At 41.6% G+C, this 13,484-nt stretch overlaps 1 protein-coding gene across 13 annotated transcripts in view; it reads left to right on the top strand.

The window, feature by feature from the left end:
* Window positions 1–13,484, top strand: part of LOC119745717 (FH1/FH2 domain-containing protein 3-like) — a 122,558-nt gene that overhangs the window by 75,105 nt on the left and 33,969 nt on the right. For 11 of the 13 annotated variants that reach the window (XM_038222264.1, XM_038222290.1, XM_038222318.1 and 8 more), the window contains 7 exons: window positions 642–695; window positions 3,958–4,176; window positions 4,365–5,569; window positions 8,348–8,353; window positions 10,394–10,552; window positions 11,249–11,431; window positions 11,996–12,115. In XM_038222264.1, coding sequence (XP_038078192.1) covers window positions 642–695; window positions 3,958–4,176; window positions 4,365–5,569; window positions 8,348–8,353; window positions 10,394–10,552; window positions 11,249–11,431; window positions 11,996–12,115 — 1,946 coding nt within the window. The remainder of the gene's footprint in view (window positions 1–641; window positions 696–3,957; window positions 4,177–4,364; window positions 5,570–8,347; window positions 8,354–10,393; window positions 10,553–11,248; window positions 11,432–11,995; window positions 12,116–13,484) is intronic. The other 2 variants (XM_038222281.1, XM_038222308.1) reach the window with 1 other exon arrangement.

The raw sequence follows: 13,484 nt of genomic DNA, 5'->3' as shown, positions 1-13,484 counted from the left end.
AACACATGTCTTCACAAGTCCATCACAAGTCCTCCAGTCCTGAGTCAAGTCACAAGCTATTCAAATGAACTGTCACAAAGGCTTACATGTACCTTTGTCATTGTTCATTCCCTGTTACTTGTGACGGGACTTGTGAATGGACTTGTGATTGACTTTTGACAGGATTTGTGACAGGGCTTGACGACAACACAGTCTTACAGTTCACAACCAGTGATAATTATGCTGTTGGGCCCACTTGGTGGATTTGTGCTCATGTGCAATCTTGCAGAAATGCGTTTGCGGGATCGGTCGATCCTGTGGGAAATCTGAGACTGTACTTGCGTCTTTAAAAACAATTCTCCAGAACCGCGAATCGGAAAGAATAAAGGTGATTGACCGATGGCAGCACAGTCAATCATTGGCGGGGCGATCGACTGATAATGTAGCTTGATTTACCAATGACGTAGCGCAATTGATAAATGGCGCAGCACAATCGGGCGATGACACAGATCCACCGATTGCACCCAAAAATACCATACAAGTTGCATTTGTTGCCTTTTGCCATGCGCATGTGCTGCAAGTAAGAAGCAAACTTCGTAAGTAGTTTCAAGTTCTGTCAGCTGATATTATTCTATCTCGGTGCTAAATCTTTCCCCTCTCAGACCAGGAACCCAAAGCTGATGAGGAAGAAGTCAAAGCACTCTTACCTCCTGATTGTGAGTACCATGCATGGTGTGACCAGAACGCAGAGGGTTGTAATCCAGTCATCACAAGTCATTCCCAACTCGTCAAAAGTCACCCAGAGCCCAATTACATAGAACTTTTAAGCGGATTAAATTTATGTGCCAAGCGAAATTTGGCTAAAGCGGTGTTCTCATTGGCCTTTTTTTTAAGTAAAAGTTACAGAGACTGTTCGAACTTAAAGGTAGTATGGACCATTTGTCATTTGTGCATTTTTTTCGTTCGAAGCAACAAAAGTGCTCAAAATCTAAAGACAGATGCTTAACAATTAACGAACCCATTGAAGTTTTGGCTCGGTGAATGCTGTATATGTCAAGAAAACTAAATAGTCTGGATCTCGATTTCAGTTCAAAAGTTGTCATTTCATATTTTGAATTGCGCCCTCTCGTGACACTCCCAAAATCAGCATTTGGGACATGATTCTCATTCAGCCAATTATGGCTACGTGATGTTACACACTGAACTGACGAATAATAGCTGTATATTTCGAGAAAACACAATACTCTGGATCTCGATTTCAGTTCACAAGTTGCCATGTCATATTTTAAATTGCACCCTCTTGTGACACAATCCCGAAATCAGCATTCGGGACATGATTCTCATTCAGCCAATTATGGCTACGTGATGTTACACACTGAACCGCTCGGGCGTGTGGGTCGAGTCAACGCTTGCACTCAATTACGGATTCGCCCAATTACAAACCAACTACAAATCGAAATTTCCACAAATGTGTCACTTGAGACATCTTTGCAAATGACATTCTCGTATTGCTTTCCTCAAAATGACAGCATGCCAGAAGGAATAATTTCACAGGGAGTTTAGTGTCATTACTATCTTTAACCAAGTAGGCTTTTCAACAATAATTTGGTCGGTTACTTTTTGGATAGCTGCAAATGGTCCACTCTACCTTTAACCAAATTTTGTGAACAGCTGGTAAACCTCCCAAATTGTCACTTGACAAAACTTCTTTTTAAAATAGTTTTAAAGTCATATGGTGTCACCCTCAAACATCATTCTTGTCTTCATTCCAACATGCGAAGCTTCAAACCTTACGCAACCCGTCTCAGGACAAGTATCAGGCTATTCCAATGAACTGTGACAGAGACATTCCTCTTGTCGTAATTCATCCACTATTACATCCTGACTTGTGATTTGTTCAGTTATTGACCTGTGTGTGATTGACTTGCAGTTTCTAATTGATTACAACTGTCTGCCAGAGTGCATCCAAGCATGGAGTGATGTTGGTGTTGTTATGGGCTTAATACGCAATCCTCTTTAATTGTGTATGTCCTTATCGTGGCCCTCAAGCATTCAAAATACACTACATGGATCTTATGTATGGGACTTTTAGCTGCATTGTACACCCTTATTGGGTTGTATTTCTCCCATTCAATCATCGGCAATTGCCACATTCATGGGATTATGCACGTTCAGTCTGAAAAGAGAATTCAGAATGTAAATTTTAATGTGCATGGACAGTTGTGCATGAGCCACTCTTACCCGTGGTTGTTCAATAGAGCGCCCTCGAGAGGTGATGATTAACTAGCTTTAGCAGTCAAACAGGGGCAGGTTCGGGCACGAGCTATAGTTGACCATAGTTCAACTAACTTCACTCGAACTTTGGATGGTTGGACAACTCTAGTCGACTATTTGGAACCGGAGCACGGGGTAAGGTCCCTCACTGGTGACCGAAAGCTGGACACACCACAATGCAAAGCAGGGAGCCAGGACCGGGAATTACGTGACATTTTTATGATATTTTGACCAGCATTTGGACCAGAGACATTCACACATTGCTATTAGCTCTTTTCACACTTCCGCCATGGGCATGCACAGCCTCGAGCTGGCAACCTTACACAATGACTATAGCCGGTCCAGTGATTCCCGTGTCGGGGTTCAGATCACTGAACCGGCTATTTTTATTGTGTAACGTTGCCAGATCGAGGCTCTGCATGCCCAATGGCGGAGTGTGAAAAGAGAAAATTAGTGCACAGGCGTAAGTTACGTCACGAATCAACCACTAGTGGACTAATGGTCCTTTGCCCAAACTTGCTCCGCGGAAGAAGTCCATCAACTACCTATGACATCTTCAAGTCATTTCAACACAGTTCGCTCATTCATTCAAACAGCTGCATAGGCTGTTATCCTCTCAAGCCGAGATGCTGTCAAGTGACGTCACGAATCAACCACTAGTGGACTAATGGTCCTTTGCCCAAACTTGCTCCGCGGAAGAAGTCCATCAACTACCTATGACATCTTCAAGTCATTTCAACACAGTTCGCTCATTCATTCAAACAGCTGCATAGGCTGTTATCCTCTCAAGCCGAGATGCTGTCAAGTGACGTCACGAATCAACCACTAGTGGACTAATGGTCCTTTGCCCAAACCTGCTCCGCGGAAGAAGTCCATCAACTACCTATGACATCTTCAAGTCATTTCAACACAGTTCGCTCATTCATTCAAACAGCTGCATAGGCTGTTATCCTCTCAAGCCGAGATGCTGTCAAGTGACGTTTGGAGAAGACGTATAACATACTCTGGAAATGCATTTGTTGAATCTACTGCAATTGCTTGTTGATTTGTGGATTGTATGATTTTAGTAGGACTGAACGTAGATTGTATTGATTATGAATGATTGAAATGAGACTAACTTTCTTAACAGACGCTCTTCAGAAATCCTGTTTTTTTGTTTCTTATCATGATTGAATTTTGTGTTAATATTTCCAGATTCTTCTTTTGCTTTACCAACAGCTGTACAATATCTGCCTCTTGTGATAACTCATCTCAGAAACATTTTTCATGACATAGTCAATATTTTTTTTATAACCGATTCAAATATCTCATCATTCCTTTTCATGGACATTGTCTTTATATCTTCAAGTGACTAACATCTTCACTAAAGGAAAACAGCATTTTTTTTATGATGATTTGTAACAGAAAATCTTTAACATTCGTAATTTGTTTTGCCAAATTAATCTTTACCCAGAAGAAAATTCCTGGCGATCAGCTAAAAAACCCCAAATAAACAAACAAACAAGATTTTTTTTTTTTTCAAGCAGATTTTTTTTTTAATACCTGAAGCTTTTCAGCAATTGGCATTCAACACAAAAAGTAAACCTTTGCATCAATTTATGTCATAAGAGAATATTAAAGCAAACAATCTATAAATATAAGTGAAAATAAATTAATTAATAATTGCCTCTCTGCCTCCCCCCCCCCCCAAAAAAAATTTTGCAGATCTGTCGAGCGGCATCGCAGCCCGGCGGAAACTCCGGCAAGAGCAACGTGAACAAGAAATGAGGGAGGAAGCCGAAAGACAACGTGAGGCAGAAACCAGCCAGAGACCGGTACCCGTCATCCTGGAGCCAACCTCATCGTTCAGTGAGGAGGAGAATAAAGGTCGGGGGTCAACACAAGAGGTCACCGGGTTGACCAATGGTGACTCTTCAGGTCTAGGTAAAGAGTTCACTTATTGGTATAATGATTTCATAAAAAAAAAATTATTGTTGGTGAAAACAATTTTTTGTACATTCAACACTAACAGTGGAATAGATGAGAATTTACACTCAGTTTGTGCAGTATTTTGTTGGAAGCAGGCCTTCCAACCAACATTGTAACCTCTTCTAATGCATTTGATTTGATAGATGCTGTCACATCTGAGGCTTCCAGAACATCAAGTCCAGAAAGGAGCGCAACATCGGATGATACGGTCCTTGAGAAGACAGCGGCACCTGCCAAAATCAGCAATCATGTTGAACCCCCGTCAGAAAAACCTCTGCCATCAGTGGACTCTCCAGAGAAACAAGCCTCAAAGGCAGACAAAGCGCCACTGAGTCTGAAAATTGACAGGGAGGGGGCGGAGACTTCCAAAGAAGGGGGCGACGTAGTTGGAAAGACAGAGGAGGATACTCAGAAGGGGCATCAGGAGCCTCCAATGAGTGCCGGACTCACCAACAACAAGCGCTACCAACTGGAGATGATGTACGCCAACCGCAACAGCCTGGATGAGCCAGCATTGGGAAGTCCCTCAAGAAAGATCTCTACCAGCCTGGAGAATCATGAATCCATCACGAACAGGATAGACAAGCTGAATAAGAAGCCTGATGAGGAGGAGGATGAGGGGCTGACGATGGTAGCTCCTAGGAACATGGGGGTGACAGAAGGGACTGTGCAATCAGTGCAAGAGAAGCTGCAATCCCCTCAAGGGGCAACCACGTCACAGGAAGACCAAAAAGAGACTGGACCTAAGGGGGACAAGACAGGTGCCATCAACCTTGCCAAGCAAGGCCTGAAATCCGTCAACATACCCCTGAAACAGCCCGGGGCCAGTGTGCCTGGCAAAGCAGCCGCAGTTAGCCCAGAGGTCCAGCAAGAAGCCCAGTGGCAAGAGCTGCTGCGACAGAATAACCGGGAGCTTCGCATCAGCGGCTGGGACTTCACTGACTTGTCAACCAAGGATGACAAGAATGTCTTCATGGTGACCAACACGTTTGGAGGAGGAGGGGTTGTGCCACCACCTCCCCCGCCACCAATGGGCGGGATGATTATCCCACCTCCCCCTGCCCCACCCGCCCCACCCATGGCACCGGGACATTATGGAACCCTTCCCCCACCCCCTCCACCCTTGTCAACGGCCATGACAACAATCAGTGATGGTTACAATACCTATCCACCCAAGAAGAAGAAGACGGTACGGTTGTTCTGGAAGGAGACTCGACTGGACAGGCTGTCCATGTACGGCAGGAACGACCCCAAGGAAACCATTTGGGGAGGACTAGGGGAGGTTAAGATCGACAAGAGGAAACTGGAGCATCTCTTTGAGTCCAAGGCCAAGGAAATCCTCCAGAAGGTAAGGAAGGACCTCTCCATTTAGAAATGGAATTCTGTCTGGAATTGCACCAGCCAGTAGGTCAAGTGCTGGGCTTTGCTGTCCCCAGTGCACTTTCAGCAAAGGTTACTTAGCGGAACTAAAGATTATGAAGTATCAATTAAGAATGGCAGCTGTGCAATGAGAAGAGCCTGGGGTTTAGAATTCCCACAAATGTTAATGGACATGAAAACCATTAAGGTTACTCCGATCTTCTTTTACCAACTGAAAAGAGACGTTATGAGACTATGCAGGGGGAAGTAATAGTATCAGTGTCGGTTTGCCAAAACAAGTGCTGTAGTATTCTCAACTGAGTTACAACAGATTCCTTAGGGAACCAGGGTCATTTGACTATTTTGACTCGTATGCTTAAATCTTCATCAGGAGGTGATAAGATCACACTCTTTGAAATGCCAAGGAGAAATTTTGTTCCACATGAGAACCATTGTAGCATGGCATTTCTGCAAACTGATATTCAAAGAGAAAAACAGATTTATCACTTATTTTGAACACTCAAAATCACCAAATTTCCAACCCTTCAATGTGTGCCTTTTGTGGCATGATTAGTCAGCAAGAGATGATTCCCCACAGTGCATACCTCCCTTTACCAGATTCTTCCGCTGGAATTTGTTCACTTGAGACTTCAAACAATTCCCTCCTGCATTTCCTGTTCCAAAGAGCCTTATACCTCACTGTTAGTCTCCCAGTCACCAGTTTCAATTTTCAACGCAAAAGCTTTGGCATTGTGCACAGCTTGTAAAGATTTCATCCTTGAAGTACCTAGATAAGATCATAACAAGCCACCTTCTTCCAGCAGTTTTGTCGCACCGTTACCTGAGATTAATGCGTAGTTTTGTAGTCAGAATGAAAGTCAAGCTTTAATAGAACCTATTAGGAATTTTGCTGAGTACACATGCTGTTGTAGTTGAGCTTCAAGAATGCAGCTGCTCTAAAAAAAAATAATAACAGATTCTGGGAGCTTCTCAGGTAGTGTCTCAAAACGTAGAACATTCCCACTGTTGCAATTTTTAGAAATACTGAGTTTGGGGACAGGGCATATTCCTGATAAGAACGCAAAGTTGTCTGAATGAGTCCCTTGCGTGAAAAGGCTGTTTTCGAGCTATTGTCCAGGTCTACGACATTTATATCTTTGTGGAACATGCTAACAACAGACAAAGCCGCCGCTCTGCAGGCCCATTTTGGACAAAGCCAAAGCATGAACGTGCCTCTTCCAACAACGTCCGAAAAGTGATGGCATTCTTGAACTGTTCCTTGTAAGAACAAGTTTCCCAAATCTAAGGGACAGTGTTACAGTGTTACAACGTTTCAAGTGTTCTCATGTTTGAGATGCCCTTATTGGTGTGCATTTAGTTACATCAAATCTAAAGCAAAGTCACCTTCCTGCTTACAACACCTACTGAGATGGTAGTTAATTAATTTTAAGTACATCCTCTCCGAGGGCACAAAAATCCCAATCAGTGAAACCTATCCTCTGCCTGTGATGTGCAAGCCGAGTCAAAATCCCATTAGACATGTTGGATTAATCCAAGAGTTTTGAAGCAAACAGCTTGCCAACTCGAGCACGTTCCCACAGAGATTGAAAAGATATGGTGTTGTCTTCCCACACAGCTTGCTTAAATCTCACAGCAGTGAGTGTCCTAAATGCATCATCAAATAGCACCCCCAAAAAATATTAAACAATTGGATTCAGTGAAACTTAATGCTGATTTAATCTTGATTTCTCCCTGCAGGTCTGCGTGTGAGAGAAATTGCTGGAATAACACAGCAACTAGCGTATTTTGTTTTTGCCTGTGCTTGTGTGTGTATACAGCTAATTGGGTTTTTTAAAATGGCGTTCCATTTTTTTTTTGCTCTAGACTCAACACAGATGATTGGGTTACATGAAACTTACATACTTTTAATATGAATGTAAAAAATTAAAAACTGACAAAGTTGTGTAATGCTTGGTTCACTGAATGGTACTGACAAAAAAGTAGTGGTGGGAGAAACCGGAGATTTCAAAATCTGGTTATCCTAGTTATTTTTCAAACTGAATAACGGTCATCTGATTTTACCGGAAGAAACCAGAAGTTAAACCTCTCGAGTGAGGTGCCGCATGAAATGCCCTTCTAATGATTGGGTATAATTTCCAGGACTCAGTGACCACTGGGCCTTTACAAAAACGCTACAGAACTGTAATGTTGAAAAAAAATGGATGGGAACTCTCGAATGGGAAGGCTATTCATATACCAAGAAGACCACTAGCAAGCGAAAGCAGTTACAATAGAGACTGTAGAGCAAATTGAGGGATGTTCCAGTTGTTTTATTTAGCCTGCGTCACAAAAAGTGGAAAGCTTATTTTTTTTTAAGGTTGGTTTCGAAAATATCCAGTTCCAAAGTCGAAACTGAGTACCGGTAGTGGAATTCAAACCAAATGTTAAAAAAAACCAGGATTTAAATCCCACCACGGAAAAAGTATTATTGGCACCATTTTAACACAACAGATTTATTATATTTTATTCCATCTACACAGGGTAGCAAATTTATTGCAATGATGGCAGAGATTTTTTCCCCCTCTTTGTTACCGGGCGGAGCATGATCAGAGAGCATGATGCTTGTTGCTATGTGATCTAACCAATGAATCTTCTTGCTTTTTGTTTTTATTCCCCTACCACCATCTTCCTCATGCCTTGCATCCCACTCCTCCTGCCTTCTTCCCAACCTCCTCATTCCTGCATCTTGGTGACCTCATCAACTCAGGATCAGGTTAGTAGAGAATAAATAAAAGAAACAACACCCTTGCGGAACCGTTTGCAGCCTAATACCTTCCCCCAAATTGTTTTAGCCCATCCTTGGCGCTTCTTTTATTGAAAAAAAATGACAAACACATATTGTGGATACACTTTTACATGTATATTACCGTAGAACTTCACTTCAACAAACGCAGTTGGTCCACACCATAGAACTATATTAAATTAATAGAGCGCTAACTCGATGTACAAAGTAATGCCTGATGGGCACATCCATGGTTGTGCACAAACCTATGGAAAAGTCAACATTTTGTATTGCTATTATGGCTGTATTTGTACTGCTATATGCTATTTGCATATCTGCGTTTTTATTCCATACCGGTGCGTCATCGAAGCCGATACGCCCAAAACCGAAACGCACGATCAGCAAATGAGCGTTTCATTTTGCTGAATGCAAACACCGCAATGTGTGTGTCCCTCCGCTGCATATGCTTTTCGCCGTGACATTTTTTGAACCGTCATGACGCGCTTAAGTTGTTTGCGTATCTTCTACTTGCGCGTTGCATTTAGAGTACACTTTTAAAATTCAATCCATCTATCATGTCTATTTTGATTGTGTTCTTCAACACGCACATATTTCTGCGCCCAGGACGGCTTCAAAGCTTCTCCGCGCGCAAGAATGAAGAGTAAGCGCTCTAGTAATTTAATATAGCTCTATGGTCCACTTACAAAAAATGGTTGGTTTATCGGTAATTTGTTTCAGTGATATTTCGACATCCAAGGCTTTGTATAAAATAGACGTACATGTACATTGTACAATTTGTGAGCAAAAGGTTATGTTTGTTTGTGGTCGGACGTTGGCGGTTAATGGCATTCTATCGTAACCCCTAGGTTCTATCGTAACCCCTAGGGTGTATGAAGATACGTTTTCAAATTGGAGGATATCAGGATTGTTGGGGTTAGTTTAGGAAGAAAGCCTTTAGCTGCAACCATAAATATTTGTGTGTTTGAATGTTATGGCCATTGCCTTTCTGAAGAATTTAATTTTTTGTTTTGGATCAAGAAAAGTCAGTTGAAATACCAGTAACTTGTATGTTCTGCAATTTGATGTAGGCAAAGTAGTTACAAAAAAAGCAACCAGGCCCCAATTTTTTCAAACTCTGCAAAGCAGAGTACATAAATCTATTATACTTACTTGCTGAAAACAAACTGAAACAATTTCACCAATTATGCATTGCTATGATTATGCACATTTCTAATTATGATTTGTATACTTACATACAAGTATGTTTGTCACATTGGAAAACACCAGAAATTTAACTTCTGAAGAAAAAAAAAACTAATTGCATTGATGATAAGGCTTCTACACTGATTTAAAATGTTACTATCATTATGCTGAAATACATGCATTACCATTTTTAACTCTTGCAATTTAAAGTTGTTATAAAGTAAAACAGTTTGTGCCAAATGTGGTGCTTGATCGTTTGATCTGAACAACTTAGTAGATGGTTGGTCATGTTTCAAGTCCTACCTTAAATCAACCTGTGAGTAACTGTATGACTTAATTGAAAATCTGTGTTTAATTTATAAAACGTTGTTCGCACTAGGGCAATTCCGTAAATTTGACCTCTTTTTGTACGCCTGACCACATGATTTTACAAGGTCGTAAAGGTGGTACATGTAGTACATATGTTTCAGGCATGCAACTTTTCCTCGGATCAGCTGATTTCCTCTTTTTTTACTTCCCATGTGTGCCATTGAAAATAGAAAAACACTGTACAAAGTCTGGGAAAAATGTGAATTTCCTCTTTTTTTTTGTGATTTCCCAGTTGCATGCCTGATGTTTGGCCTGTAATTAATTTTTGTTTATTAGATGTCACATAATAGTATTGTACCATATTCACACTACCAACGGAAGCTTATTAAAATGTCTGACATGTACGTCCGAATTTACGGAATTGCCCACTAATAAAAAATAATCAATTTATCAAATTAATCTCCACAAATTTGTCTCCACAATTCCATCTCAAACACCCGTAATTACCAAAACTTGCAGAAAATCCTGGAGGCTGGCAAGAAGCATGTGATATCTGTCTTGGATGCCAAGCGTTCTAATCACATCAACATTGCCCTGACGGCCCTGCCTCATCCCAGTACCATCAAGCAGGCGATTATGAAGATGGACGGCACGGCGGTCAACAAGGAAGGAATTGAGGTAGAAAGAGTCTTCTGCATATTTCTGAAGAGGCAAAGCATCCTTATTAGCACCAATTTAAATGATTTTATAAGAGGGAACCCTCTTTCACAGGGTTATCTGGGTTCTTTTTTGGGTTAAGCCTAATGTTATTTGAACGAGTGATTCCCAGTATAGAGCATCACCAAGATGTTACCAAGGACAAGCCATGCAAAGACACTATGGTTTTGAGCACATTCAGAACAAAATAAGTCTACATACTTCACGCTATACACGTTTGTATGCACTGTTGAGAATCATCTCTTGCTGACTGATCACGCCGCAAAAGGTACACATTGAAGGGTTGGAAGTTTGGTAATTTGGAGTGCTAAAAATAAGTGATAAATCTGATTTTCGTTCAGAATTTTGTGTTGGGGTGATATAAAAAAGCATCCTCTATTGTTGGCACACGAAGCCCATGGGTTTATGGGTTTTGACTTCATACCCATGAATAAAGACTGATAATTTGTGAGGCCGCCAACAAAATGGGCTGGATAGCTCAGTTGCTGTTGGTAGACTAATGCAGAGGTCTCAGTTGCTGTTGGTAGACCAATGCAGAGGTCTCAGTTGCTGTCGGTAGACCAATGCAGAGGTTGCAGGTTCAAATCCCTGTCTAGTAAATTTATCTGTTTAACCTGTCATTGTTTTTGGTTAACTTCCCTTTTGATCTTTTCGCAGAAACTGTTGACGATGGTCCCAACAGAGGAGGAGTCCAACCTGATCAAGGAATCCACCATGTTGAATCCTGACATCCCGCTGGGCTCGGCCGAGCAGTTCCTGCACATGCTGTCCAACATCACCGTGCTCAAGGCACGACTCAATCTCTGGCTCTTCAAGATGGACTACGAGTCGCTGGAGGAGGTAAGGAAAATCGGGTGACCCGGGTTCGAATCCCACCTGGGCCAACACATGGATTGGGTTTTCAGTCCCTGAAAAATTTTGATTCTAGATGCTCTGTCACGGTGGTGCTACCAGTATCTGAGTCAATTTCTGACCACTTTAACCAAATTTGTTTTCGCAAAAGATAATAATTTAACATCATTTTCGAGGTTGAAGTATTTGAATCAGCTATTATATTCTGAGCTAAAGGCGTGGGGTTCGGGGCCCGCTTAAGGGCCCCGAAAAATTTGGATTCTGGATGCTCTGTGGTGCGATATGAGGCAATTTCTGACCACTTTAACCAATATTTTTTTAGCAAAACATACAACGTACATAATAGGGCCCTGTAAATGAGACACACGAGTTCAAAATCTGGGGGACATTTGATGTTGTGTCCCCCATCCTTCAAAAAGAGGGTGGAAGGGGGGAACGACGACATGTCCCCCTGTCCCCCCCCCCCCCCCCCCCCAGGATTGACGCGCGTGTGTTCAACACACACACACAAATTTGGAGTTTTGAATTTTGTGTCAATCCCCTCATTTGCAGGAAGTCGCTGAACCCCTGGCTGAACTCAAGAAGGGCATCGAAGACCTCAAGAACAACAAAACATTCCGCCACATCTTGTCCATGCTGCTTGCCGTGGGGAACTTTCTCAATGGTGCTCAGGTGAGAACAGCAACCAAAAGTAATTCAAAGGAATAGAAACACAGAGGGTGAACAGCAGTGTCAGAGGAGGTTCACAGAAAGTGGAATCCCCATCCTTGTCCTTTTCCATGTCATGTTTCCACAATACATCTAACTGTGGACTCTCACATCAAAAACAAGAAACGAATTGACCCCAAACCTTTACTTAAAAAAAAAGGCCACTGCCGGCAGTGGTGTGATATTAAAGGGAATATTTAGCAAACATCAAAAACAAAACTACCAAAATTATTATGAATTACCTGATACCTTACTAGGCTGTTAGTGGGTGGCATTCTAAAGCATCCTGTACAATCATCTGCTTTGGTTTTCAAGAAATGTGGTATTTGTGTATCAATTTCCGATACTGGTCGGCTGACCAGCGCTGGAAAAAAAACTGGCTTTTTTTTCCAAACACTCGCCCAAATTCACCATATTTAGTTTGTCCGCATATTGTTTGCAATCGATTGCAAGCCTATGAATGGGTACAAGCAGGCTAGACTGGTTTCCTGGCCTTACAATTCCCTGATGTCTATAAATTGCTCCGTTTCATCTGAAGTGGGGTCAGGGAACCAGACTACAAGAACATGATTGTTTTTCTTGGTTTTTCCAGCATCTTTGAACTCAAAACTTCAAACAAGTCAGTGTAACATTATTGGCTATATACCAGTAATACTAACCCCCCAAAGCCATCCATGTATGAAAATTACAGTAAAAACAAAGGTTGTATATTCCCTTTAGTCAGCTTTTCACACCTGTTTGAAAATTTGAAAACTACAAATTTTCAAAGAAACCACAAAGGGAAACTGACTAGGTGCATTATAATTCTTTTCAGGTTGAACACAGAAATTGACTGGAGGGGGGTTTGAACCTGCGACATTTGGATTGCCATTCCGGTGCTCTACCAACTGAACTATCCGGCCCTATGTTGGTGGTTCCCCAATTTGTCAATGTTTTTGTTCAAGGAGTTTTGTTCAACCCTAACCCTTCTTACTAGCGCCCCTTGAACAAAGACATTGACAAAATGGGGAACCGCCAACATAGGGCTGGATAGCTCAGTTGGTAGAGCACCGGAACGGCAATTCGGAGGTTGCAGGTTCAAACCCCGCTTCAGTCAATTTCTTTGTTCAACCTTAAAAGAATTACACATTCTTAGACCAGTGGAAGATATTGTTTATAACCAGTGTAAGTAGTTAAACAAGGGGAAACAAACTTCAGTTGGTTGCGATCAAATTATTATTATTTTTTAATACAAATCACTAATAACATTTCTTTGTTGTTAATAGTTGTTGTTGTTCACTACTATTATGATTATCTAACCCATACAAATAACATGCAAAAATCTCATAAAGAT

This window comes from Patiria miniata, unplaced genomic scaffold (assembly GCF_015706575.1).
Source record: "Patiria miniata isolate m_02_andy unplaced genomic scaffold, ASM1570657v1 HiC_scaffold_12, whole genome shotgun sequence".
In the NCBI taxonomy this organism is placed as follows: Eukaryota; Metazoa; Echinodermata; class Asteroidea; order Valvatida; family Asterinidae; genus Patiria; species Patiria miniata.
The sequence above is the reverse complement of the archived record's forward strand: the minus strand, read 5'-3'. Positions and strand labels throughout refer to the sequence as shown.